Source organism: Haemaphysalis longicornis, unplaced genomic scaffold (genome assembly GCF_048455015.1).
Source record: "Haemaphysalis longicornis isolate Haplotype H1 unplaced genomic scaffold, Haemaphysalis longicornis Haplotype H1 scaffold_2, whole genome shotgun sequence".
Lineage (NCBI taxonomy): Eukaryota > Metazoa > Arthropoda > Arachnida > Ixodida > Ixodidae > Haemaphysalis > Haemaphysalis longicornis.
This window is the reverse complement of record NW_027526295.1, coordinates 185,804,706-185,825,802: the sequence shown is the minus strand read 5'-3', so window position 1 is coordinate 185,825,802 and position 21,097 is coordinate 185,804,706. Positions and strand designations below refer to the sequence as shown.

At 48.5% G+C, this 21,097-nt stretch overlaps 1 protein-coding gene across 1 annotated transcript in view; it reads right to left on the bottom strand.

The window, feature by feature from the left end:
- LOC144168439 (phospholipid-transporting ATPase ABCA3-like) overlaps positions 1 to 20,827 on the bottom strand; it is a 55,356-nt gene extending 34,529 nt beyond the window's left edge. Inside the window, exons 1-8 of the mRNA XM_077697427.1 lie at positions 20,670 to 20,827; positions 16,973 to 17,166; positions 15,605 to 15,813; positions 14,513 to 14,732; positions 9,929 to 10,083; positions 7,461 to 7,688; positions 1,588 to 1,684; positions 925 to 1,174 (exon numbers count right to left, since the gene is read on the bottom strand). Coding sequence (XP_077553553.1) covers positions 925 to 1,174; positions 1,588 to 1,684; positions 7,461 to 7,688; positions 9,929 to 10,083; positions 14,513 to 14,732; positions 15,605 to 15,813; positions 16,973 to 17,166; positions 20,670 to 20,827 — 1,511 coding nt within the window. The remainder of the gene's footprint in view (positions 1 to 924; positions 1,175 to 1,587; positions 1,685 to 7,460; positions 7,689 to 9,928; positions 10,084 to 14,512; positions 14,733 to 15,604; positions 15,814 to 16,972; positions 17,167 to 20,669) is intronic.
- Between the last annotated feature and the right edge of the window lie 270 nt (positions 20,828 to 21,097).

Genomic DNA, 21,097 nt, shown 5'->3' with positions numbered 1-21,097 from the left:
GGGCGTACACGGCAGTTGGTCAGCTCTGCCATCAGTTCTCTTCCGCGCGATCAGATGGGCCATAGCAGAGTATGTTCGCTGATTAAGAAGTAACGTAACGGGCACAGGCACAGGCACAGGCTGGAGTTCATTCACATAAAACCGCGGGGTTGCTTAAGCACTTTCTTTAGGGTGATTCTCATAGTGAGCCTCAGCTAGGGACGAAATGTGTCGAACACGGGTTGGAAAGGAAGCCAAATTAACAGAAACGAGTGACTGAAGGGAAAAGGCTGGATAACAATATACCTTCGGTGGGTATACTGTGGGTAACAATATACCACTACAAATTTATCCCGTACATCGAACAGTGATGTCAGACAAATAATATCGATACAGTAACTTAGTGCGTCGCGGTTCGAGCCTCGGACAGCTTCTTTGAGAACAAATAGCGTTAAAATTAGGTGCAGTCTCCTAAAAACTAGAAACGGTTAGGCCCGACCATTAGAATACGCTAGCGTCCATTCGTATCCACATGTAGGAAGTGTTCAAGGTTTTGTCATGTGCAGAAATTGGGGCTGATGATATGGTGGACGTTACAGGCTTCGCGAAAAAAGCAAGTGCCACAGTATTTTTTAAATACAGTCAGCTCCAGCAACGGAAACAACGTGAAAGGTTACTCTCAGGCAATTTAAGAAAACTCAACATATTTAAAACCTCAGCAATTAGCTATGGCATGGGCTTCGTTAGATGGCTTCGCACTATTGTGAGCTGTGCTAGGAAGTGGGGTGACCGGTCTCCTCAAGCAGGCAGGAGCGCGGAGCCCGCCCTTGCAAATGCCCCGTCCCCTCCAAACGTAGTTAATTCACAGACTTTTAGCGAGTCAGACTAAGGTAGATCGTCTCGCGTGACGACGCACGAGCGAGCTCGCCCACACCCAGAGCGAACCTCATGACGGCGTCCTCAATGGTCCGGTACGGCGCACCGACGTGCGAGAGCTTCAAGGCGCTTTTCTCTCCACGCAACTGTAGGGCGACCTTCCGCGCCCTGGCCTGATCCGTTTTTGGCAGGTAAATCATCATCTCGAGCCCGATCTCGGACAGGACTCGGTACTCCGGGCTCAGCGACTGTAGCCGATTCCGAATGAGCGCACTCGATGCGTCTGGCAGTAACTGCAGGCAGATTCGGTAACCCAGCCCTGCGTGCAAGAGCGCGTGCGGGAACCACCGTTTAAGTGGCTCCCCACACACGGCGGAACCCACATACTATATCGAACTCAAGAGGGATCATCGACAATTCGGCATGCAGGACGACCAATGTTTCGCCTGGAACAGGACATGACAGGACATGACAGGACAGGACAGGACAAGACAAAACGGAAAAAGAACGAAACAAAACAGCACAGGGCAGTACAGAACAGAACAGAACGGATCAAAACAGAACGGAACATAACAGAACATAAGATAACATAACTGTCATAACATACAACAAGATAACATAACTAACATAACTAACATACCATAATATATCATAACATAACATAACACTGCTTCTTCTCACTGAGGTTATCGCGAAGATACGCGACTTCGCTGTTCAGCTGGACGACCCCACGTGCAAGAATCACAGCGCGGTCGGCGAGTACATCGACCTCGGCCGACTTGTTAGATGTCATGATGACAGTCGATGTCCGACGCATCAGCCACAGCACCTGCGACCGCCACGGCAGAAATTTGCTTTGCCAGAAAATTTTGGATATGACGTAGAGGAAACTCTCCCACCCTAGGCGCCAAACTCGTGTTCATGGGGCTCGCCTTTCTTCTGAGAATACCGTGAGGCTCAAAAGATATAAAAAGGCTAATGCTAATGTCAGGAACCGTGTTTTACTTTTATCTCACTCATACGTAGCAAGTTCTTGTTTTGCACTTGTTTGCATTAAATAGGCTGCAGTATTTTCTGAGCGGAAAATGTTGCACAACTATATTATATTTATTGATACTGTCAATCCCTTCTGGGTTTTTTACAGGAGCAGGCATAGTCAAAGAACACATGTCGAACAGATTTTTTTTTACAATAGTTAACGAAGAAGTATAACGACGATTGACTCGAAGTACAGAGATTGCAGTAGCACAGAAATTATTCAATACAATAGAGGCAACAAAGATAAACGGCGAAGAAAAGAAAAGGTAGCGCTTGCTCATAAGGTATCGAAACCAACGCAGAAATTATACAATAATAAAAGCAAGAAAGGTAAACGCCGAAAAAAGATAGCACTCGCTCAAAAAAGTATCGAAATCACACACATTGGCGCACGTAGCATGGAAGACCTGTTATCGAGAAAGTACAGCAATTTCTGCTAGAGAAGTGAACTTGTCTACTGTTGTTTGTTGAGTGATGGAGCGATCTAACAAATTCCACTCTCTGATGGCGCGGGGAAAGAAAGAAAAGTAGAACGTGTCGTTATTACAATCGTATTCTTCGAGTGTGTGTGAATGTTTGTATCGCGTAGGACGGGTTTTATTGGTTCGAATGTAGGTATTGGAGTTTGTCTTTAACGAATTGTGAAAGAGTAAATACAAAAGCTTCAAGCGGTTCACTTTGGCACGCTTTTCCAGTTCACTAAGGCCCGCTTGCTCTAACATTTCAGTTGGAGAGTCACTACGCCTGTAGTTGTGCATGAGAAATTGTGCACTACAACTATAGTTGTGCATGTGAAATTCTCTAAAAAAAATAAGTAGAACGAATGGAATTTAAAAATACGCTACAGAAAAAGCTTGATAAATCGGCCCACGCACAAATAGGATAGAGCGGATTCTTCGTTTGTTTTTGTTGTCTTGCTGACTTCTGAAGTTTTTCTACGTTGTTCTTAAGTTGAGCTTTTCTTGAATCATAACTACAAACCACATTTCCTGCACTGTAGTAGCACATACTAGTCTTTAAAGTAGGTATAATAACATAATTACAAAAATAAATAATTTATTTGCCTGTGACGTGGTACACTATAATTCGGGCACGCACTTCCTTTACCTCCGTGACGAAGCCACGCCACCCCTTTTTTTGGTATCCGCTCATTAGATCAAACCGTATGAATTCAACCCCCAGCGTTTTAAACTGTTTATAAGATTTCGACACATATTGAACAATCTTTAAGGTCGTTTAAATTTTAATGGGGGAGCGGAGGGAAGGAGAGCTTCTAGGCTACATCGAACACAAACACTGAAGGCTCGTGATACAACTTTGGGTACGAACTGGCCTCTTCCAAACAGACAGTGCTCCAGCATACGATTTACTCAACTGCATGGCTTAACGAACTCACTGCGGGTTTGCGTGTTGCGACAAATCAATTATAATGGTGGAATTCAGTGTCGTTGTCAATCCAGTCACCTCACCACTTCTGAATGTAATAGTTTACTCTACCACGAAAAAATTTTCGCGAGAGTGCAAGAAAAAAACACTGTCTACCAATGGAATTGCCGGTCCTTTAAACGCAAAAAATTCCCGACTGGGGCACCACATCTCCACCTAACCTCCCGATATTATCGCCTTGCAAAAAACCGGTACACCGAATCCCGAACTACGAGGATACGATACCTACGCCGAAGATTCTACACACCGGACTACAATTCTAACGGTCCGAACAACTCACCGCTCAACAGGATCACATCTCTCCCATAGCTCGTACATTCGTCGAAGTGATCCCACGAAAACCTGGACAGCCCAGCCTGTTCATATTGAACGTATACAGCCCTCCACAGCACTCTCTCCGTGAAATTGGACCCCTTCTGTGTGAATCCATCAAGGTCGCCGGCACCAATCCACTTCTTCTGCTTGGGGACTTCAACCCCCCGCACCATTCTTGGGGATATTTCCCTGCCTCCAAAGAAGGCCCAGCTCTGCTTCCCGTGACCCAGCATCATGTTTTTACTCTGCGCAGCGACTTGGCGATGCCAAGACAGGGAACGAACGTTACAAGAGACACCATCCCGGACCTCACGTTCGCGCGACAAGCACCACACTTACAATGGGCACGCCTACCAGACACACTTAGAAGTGACCAATACATCCTTGCCATCACTCTACCTCAACTCCCTTTACGCCGCAAAATTGGACAAGCAACACTCATCGATTGGCCTTCCTTTCGCGAAGACTGTACCTCCCTGCCCCCAGCTGACCCAGATCTCGAGCAATGGACCACGGAGCTCATAGCCCTGGTACAAAAACACAGCAAGACCATGCCTCTTGCTCCGGAAAACCCATCCGGTGGCTCTCATCTAGACCACCTGTGGGCTGCAAGACACGGCGTAGCTAGATGGAAAACACGTAAACATAATCGTTCCCTCAGACGACGAATCACCGAAATTACCCAAAAAGTAGGAAACTACGCCAGAACGCTTAAAACCTAGAAACGGCACTTATTCTGCAATCAACTAGGCGGCACGCTAACCACGAAGCGCACAACATCCTTCGCACTCTCCTGGGCGCCAAACCGACCCAAACAGCTCAGCAGCAGCTTCGACGCCTTATCCACAGCCACAAGCATCCACCGCAACATACCTTAGAGCAAGTTCGCGAAAAACTTTTTGGTCCATCTTCCCAGTCGCTTCCCCCTTCACCCCCGCCCCACACACACACACACTTGGGGCTCCCTTAGATTCAGGAACTGGAACAAACGCTCGCCCGTCTGACGAGAAACACAACAGGAACTGGAACAAACGCTCGCCCGTCTGACGAGAAACACAACGCCCAGCAAAGACAAGATTACGAACAAGATCCTGCGCAACCTCGACAATCAGGCCCTCACCTCTTTCCTCGCACTCTACAACAACCACTGGGAAGCAGGAACCCTTCCGCCACAGTGGAAGCTTTCAGAAATAACTATTATGCCCAAGACGCACAGTTTTCATCCTGACAACCTCCACCCTATTTCGCTGACGTCGTGCGTCGGTAACCTTTCAGAGCACGTGGTACACGACCACCTGTCTGCGAATCTGAAGGAAAACGACCTGTATCCCCACACCATGTTTGGTTTCCCCGACCACCTATCTACCCAAGACGTCCTCCTCCAAATAAAAGAGCGAGTAATTGACAACCTCAGGAAAACCCAGCCCAGCTGCATACTTACCCTTGATGTGCAAGGCGCCATTGACTTTACACATAGAGCCATTCTTCAAGGACTTCAAGCAACCAACTTCAAGCAATCAAGGCAATATACAATTATGCTTGCGCTTTTCTAACAAACCGGACAGCCACCATACGCCTCGGACCAATACATTCTGACACATTTCCCACTCCAGCGAAACGAACACCACAAAGATCCGTAATCTCCCCTCTGCTTTTTAATATTGCCCTTCTTGAACAGCCAGCGAAACTCTCCAACATTCCTGACCTCTACCATGCCTTTTACGCCGATGAATTAACGATATGGACGACAAGCGGCTCCTCAGGACAACAGCAAGACAACCTCCAACAAGCTATCAACGACACGCTCGAATACTTAGAGCAACGAGGACTCACCTGCGACACTAACAAATCTGTCCGTCTCGTACTCCGGGCTAGAACACGCGGTCGACACCCAAAACCTGCGCCGGACCCAACCGTCACAATCGCCACTGCTCCCGTACCACAAGTCCATACCCTCCGAATTCTAGGAGTCCCCTTTCACACCGATGGATCGGGAGCGGCACTTTTACAACAATTACACCAAACGACTACGCCAAACAATTACACCAAACGACTTCATCTGATTCGACGCATCTGCACCCAGCGCCATGGCCTAGAGGAACAAGACACACGCTGTATCGTCCAAGCACTGCTGACCAGCCGCATAGCACACGGAACACCTTATGTTCAGTTGAAACCAAAAGAGCATTCCAAACTTGACACCCTGATCCGTAAATCATAAAACAGCCCTCGGACTTCCGTCCTTCACGCCGACTGAGCACCTCTTCAAACTCAGCCTGCATAATACAATGTCAGAAATGCTACAAGCCCAACAATCCAACCAACTCACGCGATTGCCCCTGCCACCTATAGGCCGCACTGTTCTCACGAGACTTGAACACCACGTAATAACTCCGACAGAAGCACCCACTGGAAATCCTCCCGACATTCATGCCAACATTTAAGTAGTCCGCATTCCATTTCATATGCACCCGTTTTACAACAAAAGCCGACGAGCAGCGCGAGTTTGTTTTCTCCAGAGACACTATTCGAAGAACCCCGATACCAGTTACACCGACGCAGCTTCATGCCATAACCGCCATGCTCATGCCCTTGTAGCCCTCAACACCCAAGAAACTCTCCTGACGTCCGCCACGCTATTCACTACCACATCCACGACAGCAGAAGAAACTGCCATAGCTCTAGCTGCAACCACAGCAACGACAGATTACATTGTCATCATCACAGATTCCCAGGAAGCATGCCACCACTCTCAAAACGGATGCATCTCGTCTCAAGCCCTCAACATACTACGACACATACAGAAGCTGCCCTCCATCTAAATCATGTGGATACCAGGCCACACCAACCTTTCAGGGAATGAGGCGGCACAAGCCGCTGCACGCGAATTAACTAGCCGAGCATTCCCTGAAGCCTGAGAAGACCCACCGGAGTCCCTCAATCGCCTCTCAGTCCCGAGTAGTTACACTGACATCTTGTACCACTACCGTCGAAACCATCTCATTTACCCCCCTCCTCATCCACCTCTCAACACCAATGACGCACGCCTTTGGCGACGACTACAAACCCAGACCTACTGCAACACAACGATACTACACAACATAAGACCAACCATGTACCCCTACGAATGCCCATCCTGTAACACCCCCAACACCACATACCACATTGCCTGGGCTTGCCGCTACCACCCAAACCCCATCCCTTCGCCCTCCCTGGAGCAGTGGGAGTGCGAGCTGACCAGCTGCCTGCTAGAGACGCAGGTTAACCTCGTGTCTCGGGCAAGAGCAGCTGCCACGACTCGCGGCTATCCGGACAAGGAAGGCCACCCAAAACAGCATTTTCCGCTCCAAAAAACGTTTCTCTCCTCCTCCTCCTCCTCCTCCTCTACCTCCTCCTCCACCTTCATCCGTTCATCTATTCATCCATCCGCGTAATCATCCACTAAAAAAATCTTGCTCTTTGATTTAATGTTCTCTCACCCGCTAATACGGCGCAAGGCACACGAAGATCAAGAATAAAACGCGTTATGTGAAGGCCATAATTTGCCTAAATAGCTTTTAGGAGACTGCTCGACAAGCCAGCGCCAAAAGCAAGCACCAGTACGACTTTTTACGTGAAAATTTCTCGACTTTTCAGTAAACTTTACACTTATCAATTTCACTACTTTTATATATTTCTCAAATGGCGCCCTGTATTGACCACTACCACTTCGCTTAGCCATTTACTTATACTTCGAAGCGCACTCGTCTTCCTACACTGTTAAACTGGAATGCAGCTAGAAAATCGTGGCGAGCACAAGTGAGCACCTTCCACACGTCGGCCTGGCTGACGGCGTCCATGCCGGAGGTTGGCTCGTCAAGCACCAAGACCTCTGCCGGTCGGGACAGCGCCACGGCGACGGCCACCTTACGCTGAACCCCGGTTGCCAGCGCGCTGATGAGGGCGTCGGTGTAGTCGGACATCCTGAGCCTATAGAGCAGGTCGTCGGTGTCCACCTCCCGCCACGCGGCCGGGGTTTGGCTTGAAGCGTTCAACTGAGTTCGGGAAGGTGAGATCCAGACCTCACTTTAGCAATGACATACGAATTCAAATCCGATGCTTGCCTTACAACAGGGAATCCAATTATATGCCTTACACCGTGGAATATATTATGTTCAACCGTCCGTACAAGTTTGTTTGGTGCTCAACTTGCATATTTCTAGCTACGCTACCCACGTTACATTACCCACATTACATTACCCACATTACATTACCTACGGCGCGTATGAAATGTTGCACAAATGTGTAAAGGGGAGGAAATGCGGGCCTGCTGCTAATTTTGTAACAGCGGAGCTGTCGTTGCTAGACATAATGTGTGCCGTGAGCGGCGTCATCACAAATTGGGTCATTGTTACTCCTGCTGTTTACCATAAACGTGAGCTTGCGTCTTCCGACGAGCGCGCGTCGTCGTCCAGACTTGCACGTGGTGCTCGCAAAAATACCAAGAAAACAGTTCTAGTGCGTCCGCATGTCAAGGGACAAGACAGATCACGCTACAGACGTTCAATTCGCGAGGCTGGTTGCCGCCGGTTCTAGTGCTTTCTGACGCGTTCCACTTTTGGAGAAATGTGAAAGCCTGCGACCAAAACGATCCGGGCCCGCTAATTATGTATGAGGAAGACGACGGTATAGATGGATATGACGATGACTACTACTACCACAGTGAAAAGCGATGACGGAACATGTAAATAAGCAATTTCAAGCCTAATGCAATGCGTGGTGGTGTGTCCTTCACGGCTTACATAAAGAAATCTTCCAGCTTCGCTATGGTTCAATCCTTGCGAGACTTAGTAGAAGCTTCGCCAATTTTTAAAAGTACGCTTCAGATATCGTACTGATGATGGAAACTGGGAGCACATCGACGTTCTGTATACCGTGCAAACAACAGCACGAATAGAAACTTCAAGGGTCAACTCTCCCTGTGATGTTCCTTCCGTAAATACCGCTATAATTAATGCTGAGCAGTGCTGGCGGATGTACTCCCGTGTTTATTGACGCAGGGGACTCTCAGCACCACTCCAGTCTAAAAGGTTTATGTAATCCCACCCTTTGTCAGCATGGTAAAACCAACTTAATCTATGTATTTACTAACAGCAATTTATTTTCAAGTTATACATTTGCGTTTGTTTACTTCAATTATTTACAAGTTTCGTTAAGTTATCTGCAGTTAGCCTCCATCTGGAAGTCTGCTGGACGGAAGTACCTTGTGATAGCTGAAGTAGGCTGCTCGACAAAATGCGCTTTGTGATAAGAAAAAAAAAGTGTTGTTTCTCTGCCTCTTCCCCGTCGTCACAGAGGGCTCTCCTGAAAAACTTTCTCTGGTGCGTTTCATTTCTACCTTGTGTGGATGCGGCGTAGCACAATATCAGGGACGCAATTACAGTCCATATAACTAATAACCACTGACTCTTCACTCTTGTTAAACCTTCCTCGTAGCTGAGTCGGCAGTGCGTCCGGCTGAACATCAGTTGGTCTCGGGGACGTTATACTTGTTTTTACTTATACTCATCCGTGACGGGGACGTTATACTTGTTTTTAACCATGTGCAGAGTCTGCGGGCTGTACGCTCGAACGAAATGTCCAGATAGTCTGGTATTTGAAAAGGCATGTAAAACACATTAGTATGCTTGTCAAGCACGAGTTGTGGTTCATGCGAGTGCTGGGAATTATTTATTGATAATGACCAGCTGGAAAAACATTCGCCAGTGGTGAACAGAAAGTATTGCCGTAAGGCAATCCATGGTCATGGTGGTCAGCGCCTTAAACCGCTTATGTATTTAATCCTGTACTGAACGCGGAGAGTCCGCTTGTTCATCCTTGTTTTTATATCGCTCGATAGGAAACAAGAGTAGACAGCTCGGCACAGATAAATCATTCTAATTCGATCGACAGTTTCTTCGAACTGACTGGAAAGGACTGAGTTCCAAAATTAATACAAACAAAAAAAACGCATTTGAATTCCATTTGACAATTCTCAACGCACACGTTATTGTTTGGCTACTGCTTCCAGAATTTTGATAGCTTCTTTTGGATCGCAAGTTTACTCTAATAAACTTTACTGAGCGCATAAACAATGGATCACTTCTGATTGCCGACAATAAGCTTCAGTTGACAACACGTAAATCACTCTCTCTTTAGGTTAACCTTTCCACAGTGAACTGGCAAAACCAGATACTATGCGCGGTTACGTTCACCCAGCTTTCCGTAGTCTAAGATATTCTACTCGAGCGCTCACCAGCTTGGAGTAGTTGATGTGCTCCTTGACGGTCATGAACTGGAACAGCGTGCTTTTCTCGGCGCAGTAGCTGATGAGAGAGCGGGCCTCAGAAAGCTTGTGCTGCACGTTCACGTCATGCACGTAGATGCTGCCTTCGTCCGGCGCCAGGATTCCTGCCGAACGGGCGTCGATTTCGCTCATTTAACTGAACAGCGCCTGTACGCCAACCTGTAAAGCGTGCTCTGTTGCAATAAGAGTCATTGCGCGGAGAAGCCAACTGAAAGTACCAACGCATTTCGTCGACAAGGCGGGTGCCCGCTCGCCTCTTCATCAATCTAACAGAGCGGAAATGACGTCGAAACATAGAATTATTTATCTCAAGAAGGACATTATTGAAGCAGCGTTCCGGGCGTGAAAAATTATTTGTATATATGGTGGCGATGGATTTCAAAAAATTGGCTGACGATTACGAACTCGCTTATGCGAAATTGGAGCGCAACGTGAACTGCAATTTTCTTGGTGACGACGCATAGCTGCTGCGTCTCAGGAAGCGATCGCGTCATCCGTGAACGCACGACTAGGAGCGCTACTTCGGCGTTATCTCACAGCGCGTCGCCGCCGCCGAGCATATCTCGCGCGGCCTGAGCATGCCGCCTTCCCCCTCACACTTCGCCATACTTTCCTCCTCCGCTTCCCTGCTCACTCTATCTTATCTATCTTTCCTGTCCTCGATGTTCGACCGGTTACAACGACGAGGTCCATGGGGACGCGAAACCACAGGATCGGGCGCTTAAGACCTGCGCCCAAATACAAAGTCGGAGTGGAACTTTCCTCGACCCACCTAATATTTTGTATGCAAAGCATATCTTGGCTAACCCAGGTAGGTTTGTCGCAGTCTATTTTAGAAGCGAAGCACCTTAGGACCTCACTTTGTCCGTGGCTTGTCCCTTGGCGTCCGTGTACACAGGGTTGCGCAAGCGCGAGAAGCATTGGAATGAATGTGGATTCGATTCGGATTCGGATTTGGATTTGAATTAGATTGAATTAAATTGAATTGTATTGGATTGGATTGGATTGGAATTGCATATACTGTACACACGTATTGTCACTCATTTACATGCACGAATGGGCAATGCCACGGGTGATTTACGATAAAAACAATCCCCAGTGCTTCGCCCACTCATGATTTTCACTTCATGAAGATGCGTGAATTTTTTTGTCAATTTAGTGCGCAGCACCTACGCGTCCGCCACCGTGGTTTGACGGCGTCGCCAGCCTCGTAACCGAGCGAACGATGGGGGCAGCGAAGACACGAGGGAAACGAAAGAGGAAAGAGCGGCGAAAGTGTGAGGGGGAGGGCGGTATTCCAAGAACGCGCTACAGCAGCTCAGCACACGCTGCGTGCACCACGTACATCGGTCTTTCGGCGTCCTGCTCGTTGCGTGGCTCATCCGAGCCACGTGACATTTGCGCGGGAGGTTCAAACACGATTTACAACAACATGCTCGGCGGCGGCGACGCGCTGCGAGATAACGGCAGAGTAGTGCGCGCGGCCGTGCATTCACTGATCACGTGATTACTTCCCGAGACACAGCAGCTATGGGCCGTCACCGAGAAGACTGCAGTGCGCGCTGCGCACAAAGTTCGCATTACGGAGTATAGTAATCGTCAGCCATTTTTTTCAGAAGTTCATCGACCTTGCTTTTCTTTTAAGACAATTTCAGCTCACAGGACCGAACCACTGTAAGAAACTACTGCCGTAGCAGTGTGATTACGAAGTACATAAACGCAAACAACTTCCCAAACGACTATTACCGGTAGTATGGTCTGGCTTTGGTATGGTTCATACCCATTCGAGGCAGAACGCATTTGCATACGCATTTGCATAGTGACTGGGGGCAGTGTGCTTTTAATTCGAAATAAGTAGGGGTGTGCGAATATTCAAAAAAATTTAATATTGCTCGAATATAAAATATGTTATATTCGCTTCGAAAACTATGTATTTGAAACATTTCGAATATTGGAAAGGGTTCGAATTGTAGGCTATTATCGAATATTTGGATTGATTAGTTTAGTGAGGGGACGCGGCTTTCAACTTCGGAAAAAACGACCAAAACATCGTTTTTTTTAAAGCAACATATTTGGTTTCTGTGTTTTCTATCCTGTGCGTTGGCAAAGTTTTCCCGCCGAAAATCATCGCAAAGTGGCACAAAAAATACTTTTGCTAGCCAAGTGACAAAATGTCAGCGCAAAAGGGCGAAAAAACAGCAATTTTCGGAGCACTGTATCTCCGCAACGGTGTCACCGAGCGCAGCCATTCTGGTACCATTGGATCGGCCAAGCGATCTTCTTTCCGTTCCCGGCCATCTCTTCTATCTTCGTTCATTCACTGATGCACGAACGGCAGAAAAAAAAGACGCACAAATGAAGCCACAAATAGATTCTGAGGCGCGAATGGCCTTACGGTCGGCGCGCGCTGTAACGGCGCTCCTGATTGGGTGTCACCGCGGCAATGCAAGATGGCGGCCGCCTGAAATGCGTAGTGCGCGTTTCAAAGTTCATTTTCGCTGCTTCGCTAGGCTTCTGTTCAGTCGTTTTATCTGCTGTGATATTTAACCCGGACATTAGAGAGTTTTAACTGACCGTGTTCCACCGTCCGCTCCGCTCCGATAGCACGCGGGAGCGCCGTTGCGCATGCTGTGGCGCGCTTGGCTGCGAACGGCATTAGCTCCGGTTGCGCCAAGCGGGCCGCTGATACCGGAGCGGACCGTCGAAAACGGTCAGCTAAAACTCTCTATTATCGAAATGGGAATGCCTGAGATTACAAGCTTGATTACGGGAAGTTGCGTGGCTCGAAAGACGGAGGTCATCGAATGCTTCGTGGTGCGCGTGACTTTACCCGCAGGGTGAAACGCGGTTTCCGCGCTTGTGATAGCGGTTCGCGAAGTGAACTTTTCGTCTGATTTGCGATGCTTACACGCTAAAACGGCCGACGTGCCAAAAGCTGCGGCGTGCAAGGCGTAGCCGCTGCGCGTTGGAGCATCGCCTGACTGCGCAACCGGGTACGATTCCTGTGACATTGGATTTAATCTAAAAGCGACCTGAAGGGCCATTTCAGAGATAACCAAAGTATGACATGTTGCGGTATACGAGCGCCGCGGTGCGGGCGAGCCATATCGCTGTCTTGCGCAACGTTTCCCGTGCACTTTGATTAATCATGGAAACAGGTCTGAGTTAGCAATAAAAACGTGTGGACGATGTTAAAAATGTACCTTACTTTGGTAGAATTTAACAAAACGAATTTTTTAGGAAAATTAATAATACCAATGCGTGTTAAATGTACCTTACTGTCGTAGCATTTAACAAATTGAATTTTTTAGGGAAAATAATATGAGCATGCATACATCTACAGTTTAGTGCATATTGGAGGCTCTGCGAGGAATATTAGATGCCCTGAATATCAAGAGTACTAAAAAAATGTGCATGCATTGAAGTTGGGTTTGCGCAGAATATTATACCAAGCCTCAAAGTAGCTCGTTTGCATCGTTGTGGTATGTAAACGTATATATTTGAAACCAAGCCGCATTTTTGTCCGCGCTGCAAAACAAAATCAACGTCTCACTGTTCTCAAATCAGGTCTACACAGTAGAATTCACTTGGTCCTGACGTATTCGGAGGTGACACTGGTGATATGCTGCTGCCGTCGCCGACGCCCGAAATAGCTGCCAAGTAGCGCTCAGAACCACGTCCCCGGATAGTTCTCGTTGGCGTTCGAGCACTCTACCAAGACGTAGCTGTTTGTCGAAGTGCCCTAAATGCACTATTTTCTAGGAGACGTGGTCATAGCAGGTTGTTTAGGGCGCGGAAAGGCAAAAAGAAGCGAAAGAGAACCAAAACATTGCGCTAACCCCTATCAGCCACACAGCGCCCCTCCCGCAAACGCCATGGAGAAGCGGCGGCAGGCGGCGCAGCGATCGCGAAGCTCGAGGCGCATACGTTTTGCCATTTTCCTTAATTTTTTAATATTTTTCTTATTTTTAGTTTGTCAAAATCTCGTCCGACCAATTAACTTCATTTATGCCATTATAACGATTACATTTGGAACTTTCGCGAAATTTTCATTATGGTGGAAATGCAGGGCGTTACACGGTTCGCCATTTTCCGTAATTATATTATATTTTTCTTATTTTTTTAGTTTTTTTTTAATCTTGTTCAACCAGCTATTTCCATTGACGCGATTATAACTATTACAGGTGGAACTTTTGCGAAATCTTCATTATTGGGGAAATGCCATGCGTTATACGTTTTGCCAATTTCCGTAATTTTTTAATGTTTCTTATTTTTAGGTTTTCAAAATTTTGTCCGACAAATTATCTCCATTTACGTTATTATAACGATTGAATTTGGAACTTTCGCGAAATCTGCAATATTGTGGAAGCGCAGGGCATTCATTACACAGTCCTGGCTGTGGGGGTACTCGGCAAAGAATGCTACGCATTAAAAGCGCTAACAGGCCGATTTGACTCAGTTAAATTACCCCTGTATGCCAGAATCGCGTGCACAATTAACGAAGGGCTCAGAGGATATATCAGTGAGACGCACCGCAGATCATCTTGACCAGCGTGGTTTTTCCCGAACCACTATGCCCGAAGATGACGGTGATGCGGTTGCAGATGAAGTCGATGGACAAGTGGTCCATGTGGACGTTGCCAACGTGCTTGCGGACATCAAGCACTGTAACCGCGGGCTCACCCGCAGGATTACAGCAGTGTCCGTCTGGGGCCTGCAGCGCGTGCACGGAGAGAGTTCCTTGCTGCCGCCGCTGAGTACCAACGAGGGGCGCATGCGCATCTGGGATTAGCGGTGTCAGACGCAAACTGCGCGCACTCATAGACACACGTGCGTTAGAACAGACCCCAGCTTGATAGATTCCGATAGAGGCGACAGTATTAGCAGCCCCGATGCCAGTAAACTGAACTGCTCGGAATCAAGGCCCTATGTTCACAATGCCCACGGAGAAAGAGATGGTACGGGAAAGAATTCTGTGAATACTAGTGTTGTGTTCCTGAACTCATCCGCCACTCTTTTTAAGCCAAGGACACCGCGAAGACGGTGTAAGTGGGCTATGGTTTGAGGTTGGTCTAGATGGGTACGCATACTTAACACTTCAAGAACAGAACAGAGACGAGGACGAAAGAAGTGACTAACTAAAGCGCTGACGAACAACTGGAGAACGATCTGTTACAAGACATTAAATGCACGGAAAAACATATGATGCAGGTATGGGTCCGTTCAAGGATATATAGTTCTCCAGATATACAATAGAAGCTCTAGCCAGGTGAATGTACCTTGTACTAGATAGTATCCTTGACAGTCTCCGCTTGGTTGGTTTTGTCGTTGATTTAAGCGTGCATTGTATATCTGGAGTGGTATCATGCCCTTGAGCGGACGCATGCATGCTTGCGTCCTGTGTTTTTCCGTGTATTTGATGTCTTGTAATAAATCGTTCCCCAGTTGTTCGTAAGCGTTCTAGTTTGTCACATCTGTCTTCATACCTGCGCTGTTGTTGAAGTGTCGAAAATTCGCAAGTGGGACACTTTGGGTTTTCAAACAGTCAACGACAAAAAAGTTCCGTTAAGAACCAGGAACTAGCGCGATGGTCCAATCCGCTTCCCGTAATGTCCGCGGAAGAACCTTGTATCTGTCGGCGGCCTCGGAGAACAGCTGCCAGAAATCATCCTGGAGCAAGAAGTGGAAGGGCTGGCGCCGCATCCGGTCCGGGTAGGGCAACGTGGCGTCCAGGTACCACACCAGCGTCACCAGCATCAGCAGTGAGAGCACCGACACCACCGCCAGCGGCCAGCCTCCCAGGAGGTCCAGCCGGCCCCACGAGAGACCCACACCTTGGCGGGAAATTTGAAAGCGCTGTAGAGACGAGGCAATGCTACGGCAGGGTGAAAGCGGAAAACTAACTTAAACTTGATTTTTTTCCCTTCCTTTTCGTGGCAGGTACGGCCACCAAGAAGCCGACACAGTAGGACGTGCACTGTTTCGACTGCAGACACGACTGCAGTCCAACGATCACGACGCCACACGGAGCAACGGATTCCTGACGTCCAGAGGAATCGCAGGACAGCGGAATCGCCCCCCAGGATCATTGGGGGGCGAAACAATAGCCGCCTGAACGACCGACCATGCCGGCTCGCTGCTAGGCCTCACCGTCAGGCCTAGCGAGCACAACAGTTCTCCCGCCAAGACGGCGCAGCCCGACCATGCAAGCCTCACCGCTGCACTCACAACCGACTCCGCTCGTGCAAGGAGACGAAAATGCCACTCGAGATGAGAATTCTCGGCCTCCCCAAGCTACAACAGCCGACTGCGCCGCCCAAACGGAACAACCGCCCTCAACAAACACCGCACCGATGGAATATGGCGCCCTAAGCGGCCGCGCCATCCACCCACCAAACCCATGGCTGCAGGTCGTATCCTCCCGCAACAAAAGCAAGCTCACCGACAAACAGGCAAGCAGTACCACTCTTCCAAAGCCTACTCCACCAACGCGCGCTCTTAGCCGCCACGCATTCCCGCTGATCACTATGTCACAATCTTCCGGCCACTCAACGGCCTCCGCGTTCACGATTGGACCAACCAAGAGCTTTCCCAGGCGTTCATTCTGGCCAGCGGGATTCCAGAAAAACATCTCCGAGCTTTAATAACTACGCAAGTGCAACCGGGAAACAATCTCTTCGTCATCGGTACACCTGACCCCTACGTCGCCGACAGGCTCTCACAACTGACAAGCATCCCTCTCCGCAACGTCAACTATGACATCACCGCCTATATGAAGCCTGCACCGGGCACGTCCCGTGGCGTCATTCACGACCTGCCGAACATCACTCCGGAAAAGCTCCTGGAATACACCGAGAACAATCGGCCGTACTTCATCCTCGCTAGGTCAATGGCCCGTACCAAATTAGCCCTCCTCACATTCAACGTCACAGGCGTCCCATACTATGTAAAAGTTAATTCTGAGCTCATACGCTGCCAGCCCTTTCGACGCACGATTCAGGTTTGCCAGCGGTGCGGAGACGTGGGCCACCGCCAAGACGTCTGCCCGCATCCGGAAAAGCCCCAGTGCCCGGTCTGCGGCCTCTCGGAACCCCAGGAAGACCACCTCTACACACCCCGTTGCAAACTCTGCCAAGAACCTCACGTCACAGCGGGGAAAGACTGCCCAAGGCGACATCTCCCGACACCTGCATCAACGAAGCCCAAGCAATCATCTGGCCAACAAAACAAGCAACAACCCAAGTTTTACGACAACGAGTATCCAGCTCTACCGCCCGTCACCACAACCACCCGGCCTAACGACTGCCCGATAACCCCCCCACAGGTGAGCCGGTCAGATGAAGTTTCAAACAAACGCTCCCACGGCTCGGAGTTTCAACGCCAACTAACAGAAATTACGACGAAAATTAACACTATCATCACGTCTCCCCTTCTGTGTCCACCAACCAATACACTCGAACCCACGCTAATCCACGCTAAAATTGGCGACAAAATCGCACAGATTGTCAAGAAAATTACAGACTCGCACGCAGCGAACATCGCTCCCCTCTTCGAAAGCCTCAAAGGGCTCGCCGATCAGGAAATTAAGCTAGAAAAATCTATGCAAAGCCTCTACGAAACTATTCACTCTAGCCTCCTTTCAAAAAAGATGAAATATCGCCCCTACCTTGACTAAGGACAGTGGAGATGCAATCACCGTTTACAAATGGAACTGTCGCTCCTTGAATAGCAACCGAAGTCAACTGGCCCTCCTCTCTGCATCTTCATTTCCGGACATAATTGCACTTCAAGAAATGAACACCCCGACTCCACGCCTTCCATACTATACCGCATTCACCCAGGACCCACAACATCGGACAGCTATCTTTGTTCACAGCGCGCACGCCGCCCAACCGCACCAGCTGAGCCAAGAAATACCCAACACATTTGTAGAACTCGTATCTGCACAACCCTCCTGTCCAAGCACATAAATACTTAACATATACAGCCCTTCCAACGGTAGTCTTCATGCAATTGGCGCCTTAATCCACGAAGCCACACAGAAGACAAAAACGAACCTTTCCCCCTGGTTGGTGACTTCAATGCCCCGCACTATGCATGTGGGTACGTGCACGCCTCAATAAAACGGACGCAATTACAGCACGCCACACAAAACCACCACCTTACGCTTCAAAACGATCCCACCGTTCCGACCAGAATTGACAACAGCGTAAACCTAGATACTATCCCCGACCTCACTTCCACGAGAAATTCCCGAAATTTGCAATGGTTATGCCTGCCGTAAACATTAAGGAGCGACCATCACATCTCTCTACTACTATAGATGAAGAAGAAAACCACAAAAAGAGGAGTAGCCAAACTAATAAACTGGTCCGCTTTCCGCGAGGATGTCACTCCGCTCCCGCCCATACAAACAGACCTAACCGAATGGGCACAGGCACTAGAGCAGCGGGTACAAAAATACGCGCTAGAAATCGCTCTTTCTGAGGACACGCCAGCTGCAGACACACATCTTCTAAACGTATGGGAAGCGCGAAGGAGCTTGACAAAGAGATGGAAACACCAAAAACATAAAAGAACGCGTAAGAAACGTATAGCCCTCCTATACGTTTAGCCCTCCTATAAGCCCTGGTGCAACGAGCCCTGGAATCACCAAAGGCTCGCAGCCTCCTGGGCGTAGGCAGCTGACCACCACCCCTCACTCCCGTCCTTTTGCTCAATAAATGTTTACTCCTCCTCCTCCTTTTCGTGAAAGCGGGAAAGCCATTGGGCTGATGTTCAGTTTGCTGGAGCCGAAGTCTTGTAAGCTTATGAAGATTACTGCACAAGTGTAAGGCTCGTAATGTATAAATTGAGAAGTTCTCATGATCATTTTTTTATCTTCATGGACAGAAATTTTCTGTTTTACTTAAAGCGATAAGTACACCCGTACACAACACTGTTTACTTTCAGCACCGATTGAGATTAACTTTGTTGGAACTGTTGGATAGCTATTATAATATTGAGGAACTTACGCGTGAAGGGGTTCGGGACCCCGTAAGGCGACCTTTCGCCTTTGGCCTTGGTATCCACTTAGACATGTACACTGTTTAAAATATAAAGAAAAAAGTATATTCCATGGTCTCCACTTAGACATGTACACTGTTTAAAATATAAAGAAAAAATGGCAGAATCTCCACTCCGTGGATGATGGCGAGGGTGCGGAGTACGGGTACTCAAAATGACATCCAAGTTGCGCCCCAAGTGACATCCGATTTGCGCCCCGACCGTCATTCGATTTGAGCCGTGAGTCGCACCTTGATTATTCCCGAAATTAGACTGCAACTCACGGCTCAAATCGAATTTCACTTGATTTTCGCTTGATGGTGGTGGGCGCACGGATGGACGCGGACGGACATTGGGAGGTCCTAAGGTACTCCACACTGTTACAGGCGAGGGAGTAAGCCGTTTGACTCTCGGGTACTAACTCACGGTCGTAGCCCAAAGGGTAAGACGACTGACACTAACTCTGTCTGGTCTACCAGACGCAGGCGCGTATCCTACCGGTGCCCGTATGATTTTTTGCGATTGTAAATGCTATGCGCACGGACGCGGACGGACATTGTGTGGTCCTAAGGTACTCCGCGCCTAAAAGTATATTCCTGTCGGTCTTTCGCCGTCTGTTGCCGTTCGCCGCTCGACTGATAGTTCCAATCTGCACTTTCATCACGGGTACAGATCGTATCTAAAATGGCTTCATCTTCCATTGCTTGCTATTACAGCATTATGAATTCGGCTGTTATGAAATTCGTTGTTGCAAGAACTTAGTAGCACACTTTCAGTACCCAGTGTATGCTTCTTTTTATATCGGAAGCATAGTTTAGCCTGCCCTGACAGGTCCTTGGCGCCGATTCTTAAAAGAAAGTCCCAGCTCACGGGAAGTGTAGCATGACACAAAAAAAAACATTTCTGCCACAGGAGTGCGCACAAAAAACTGTGGTTGATTCCTGTCATAGGAATCGGTAAAACACGAAAGTGAAATGTGCAGCGATATCTGTAGCCGAGCATGATTTGCGGGTCGGCGGCTGTCTTGTGGGTGTGCTTGGCGAGTAACATCGTGCTGGCGGGTCGCTTCGGCAAAGGTGTACTGGCGTCATTTCCATGACGGATATGACGTAAGTGAAATCTTGGTGTATCCCGGCATAAAGCACTTTCGTGTTAAAATATAAAAACTCGAAAACGAACAACCCGAAGTAAAACGTACTCTTTAGTTTATAAGGTTGCTTCCCCGCAAGAAGACCCTGTGTGCAGGGGTGAACCCTCTACAGACCGCTTTCTTCGTTCTACTGGCGTCACTTCCGTGGCAGATATGACGTAAGTGAAATGTTAAGGCGTATAGACACACACAACTTTATAAACACTGTTTTACGCAAAGGAAACTTTGGGCACGTCTGAGGAAGAGCTTAATGCATAATCAAGGTAATGTTAGCCGTGCGAGTCGTTGGGAAGACATTTGCCGCGATAACGACCGTATCTATTCTCCTTAACCCTCGCTCAATGCACTGCACCCGGTACGGCGAAAACCGGCGTAGCAAACGGGGGCACATAGCTCCTCTGAGCTACACACTGGTGGTCAGCGGCCGCCTTAGGCCGGCTGCGCAGCCATGTAACCAAATGAGGCGCCGCGGGTGTGTGCAGATGGCCACCTTGCCGTTCGGCGTCCCAGACACTGCGCAGTCCGAGCGTGAGGCTTAGGTTTGGCAGGAACAGGCACAAGAGCCAGACCCAGGTGTCGCTCGTGTCCAGCTCAAAGGCGAGGCCCAAGGCGGCGGTCACCAGCCACCACAGGGTGAAAAAGCGGACGCACATCCAGCCTGCAGGCAGTACGGACGACAGCCTTCAGCCAAGTGGCATTCCAGGGAGGAAAAATAGGAGGGGTGCTGAGACCTTTAGAATGAACTGCACAAATAAAATATCAACACCCATTGTCCGGGATGTTTTCGTTGAAGTTTTTAAAATTAAAGTGCGCCTTTCTTTCTATTGCAGAAGTTTTTGTTTTTTTCTTTCTACTACAGAAGTGAGCGGGGTTGCATGGTGTTAGACTTTTGAGCACACGTGATTTATTCAATGCGCTTCCAT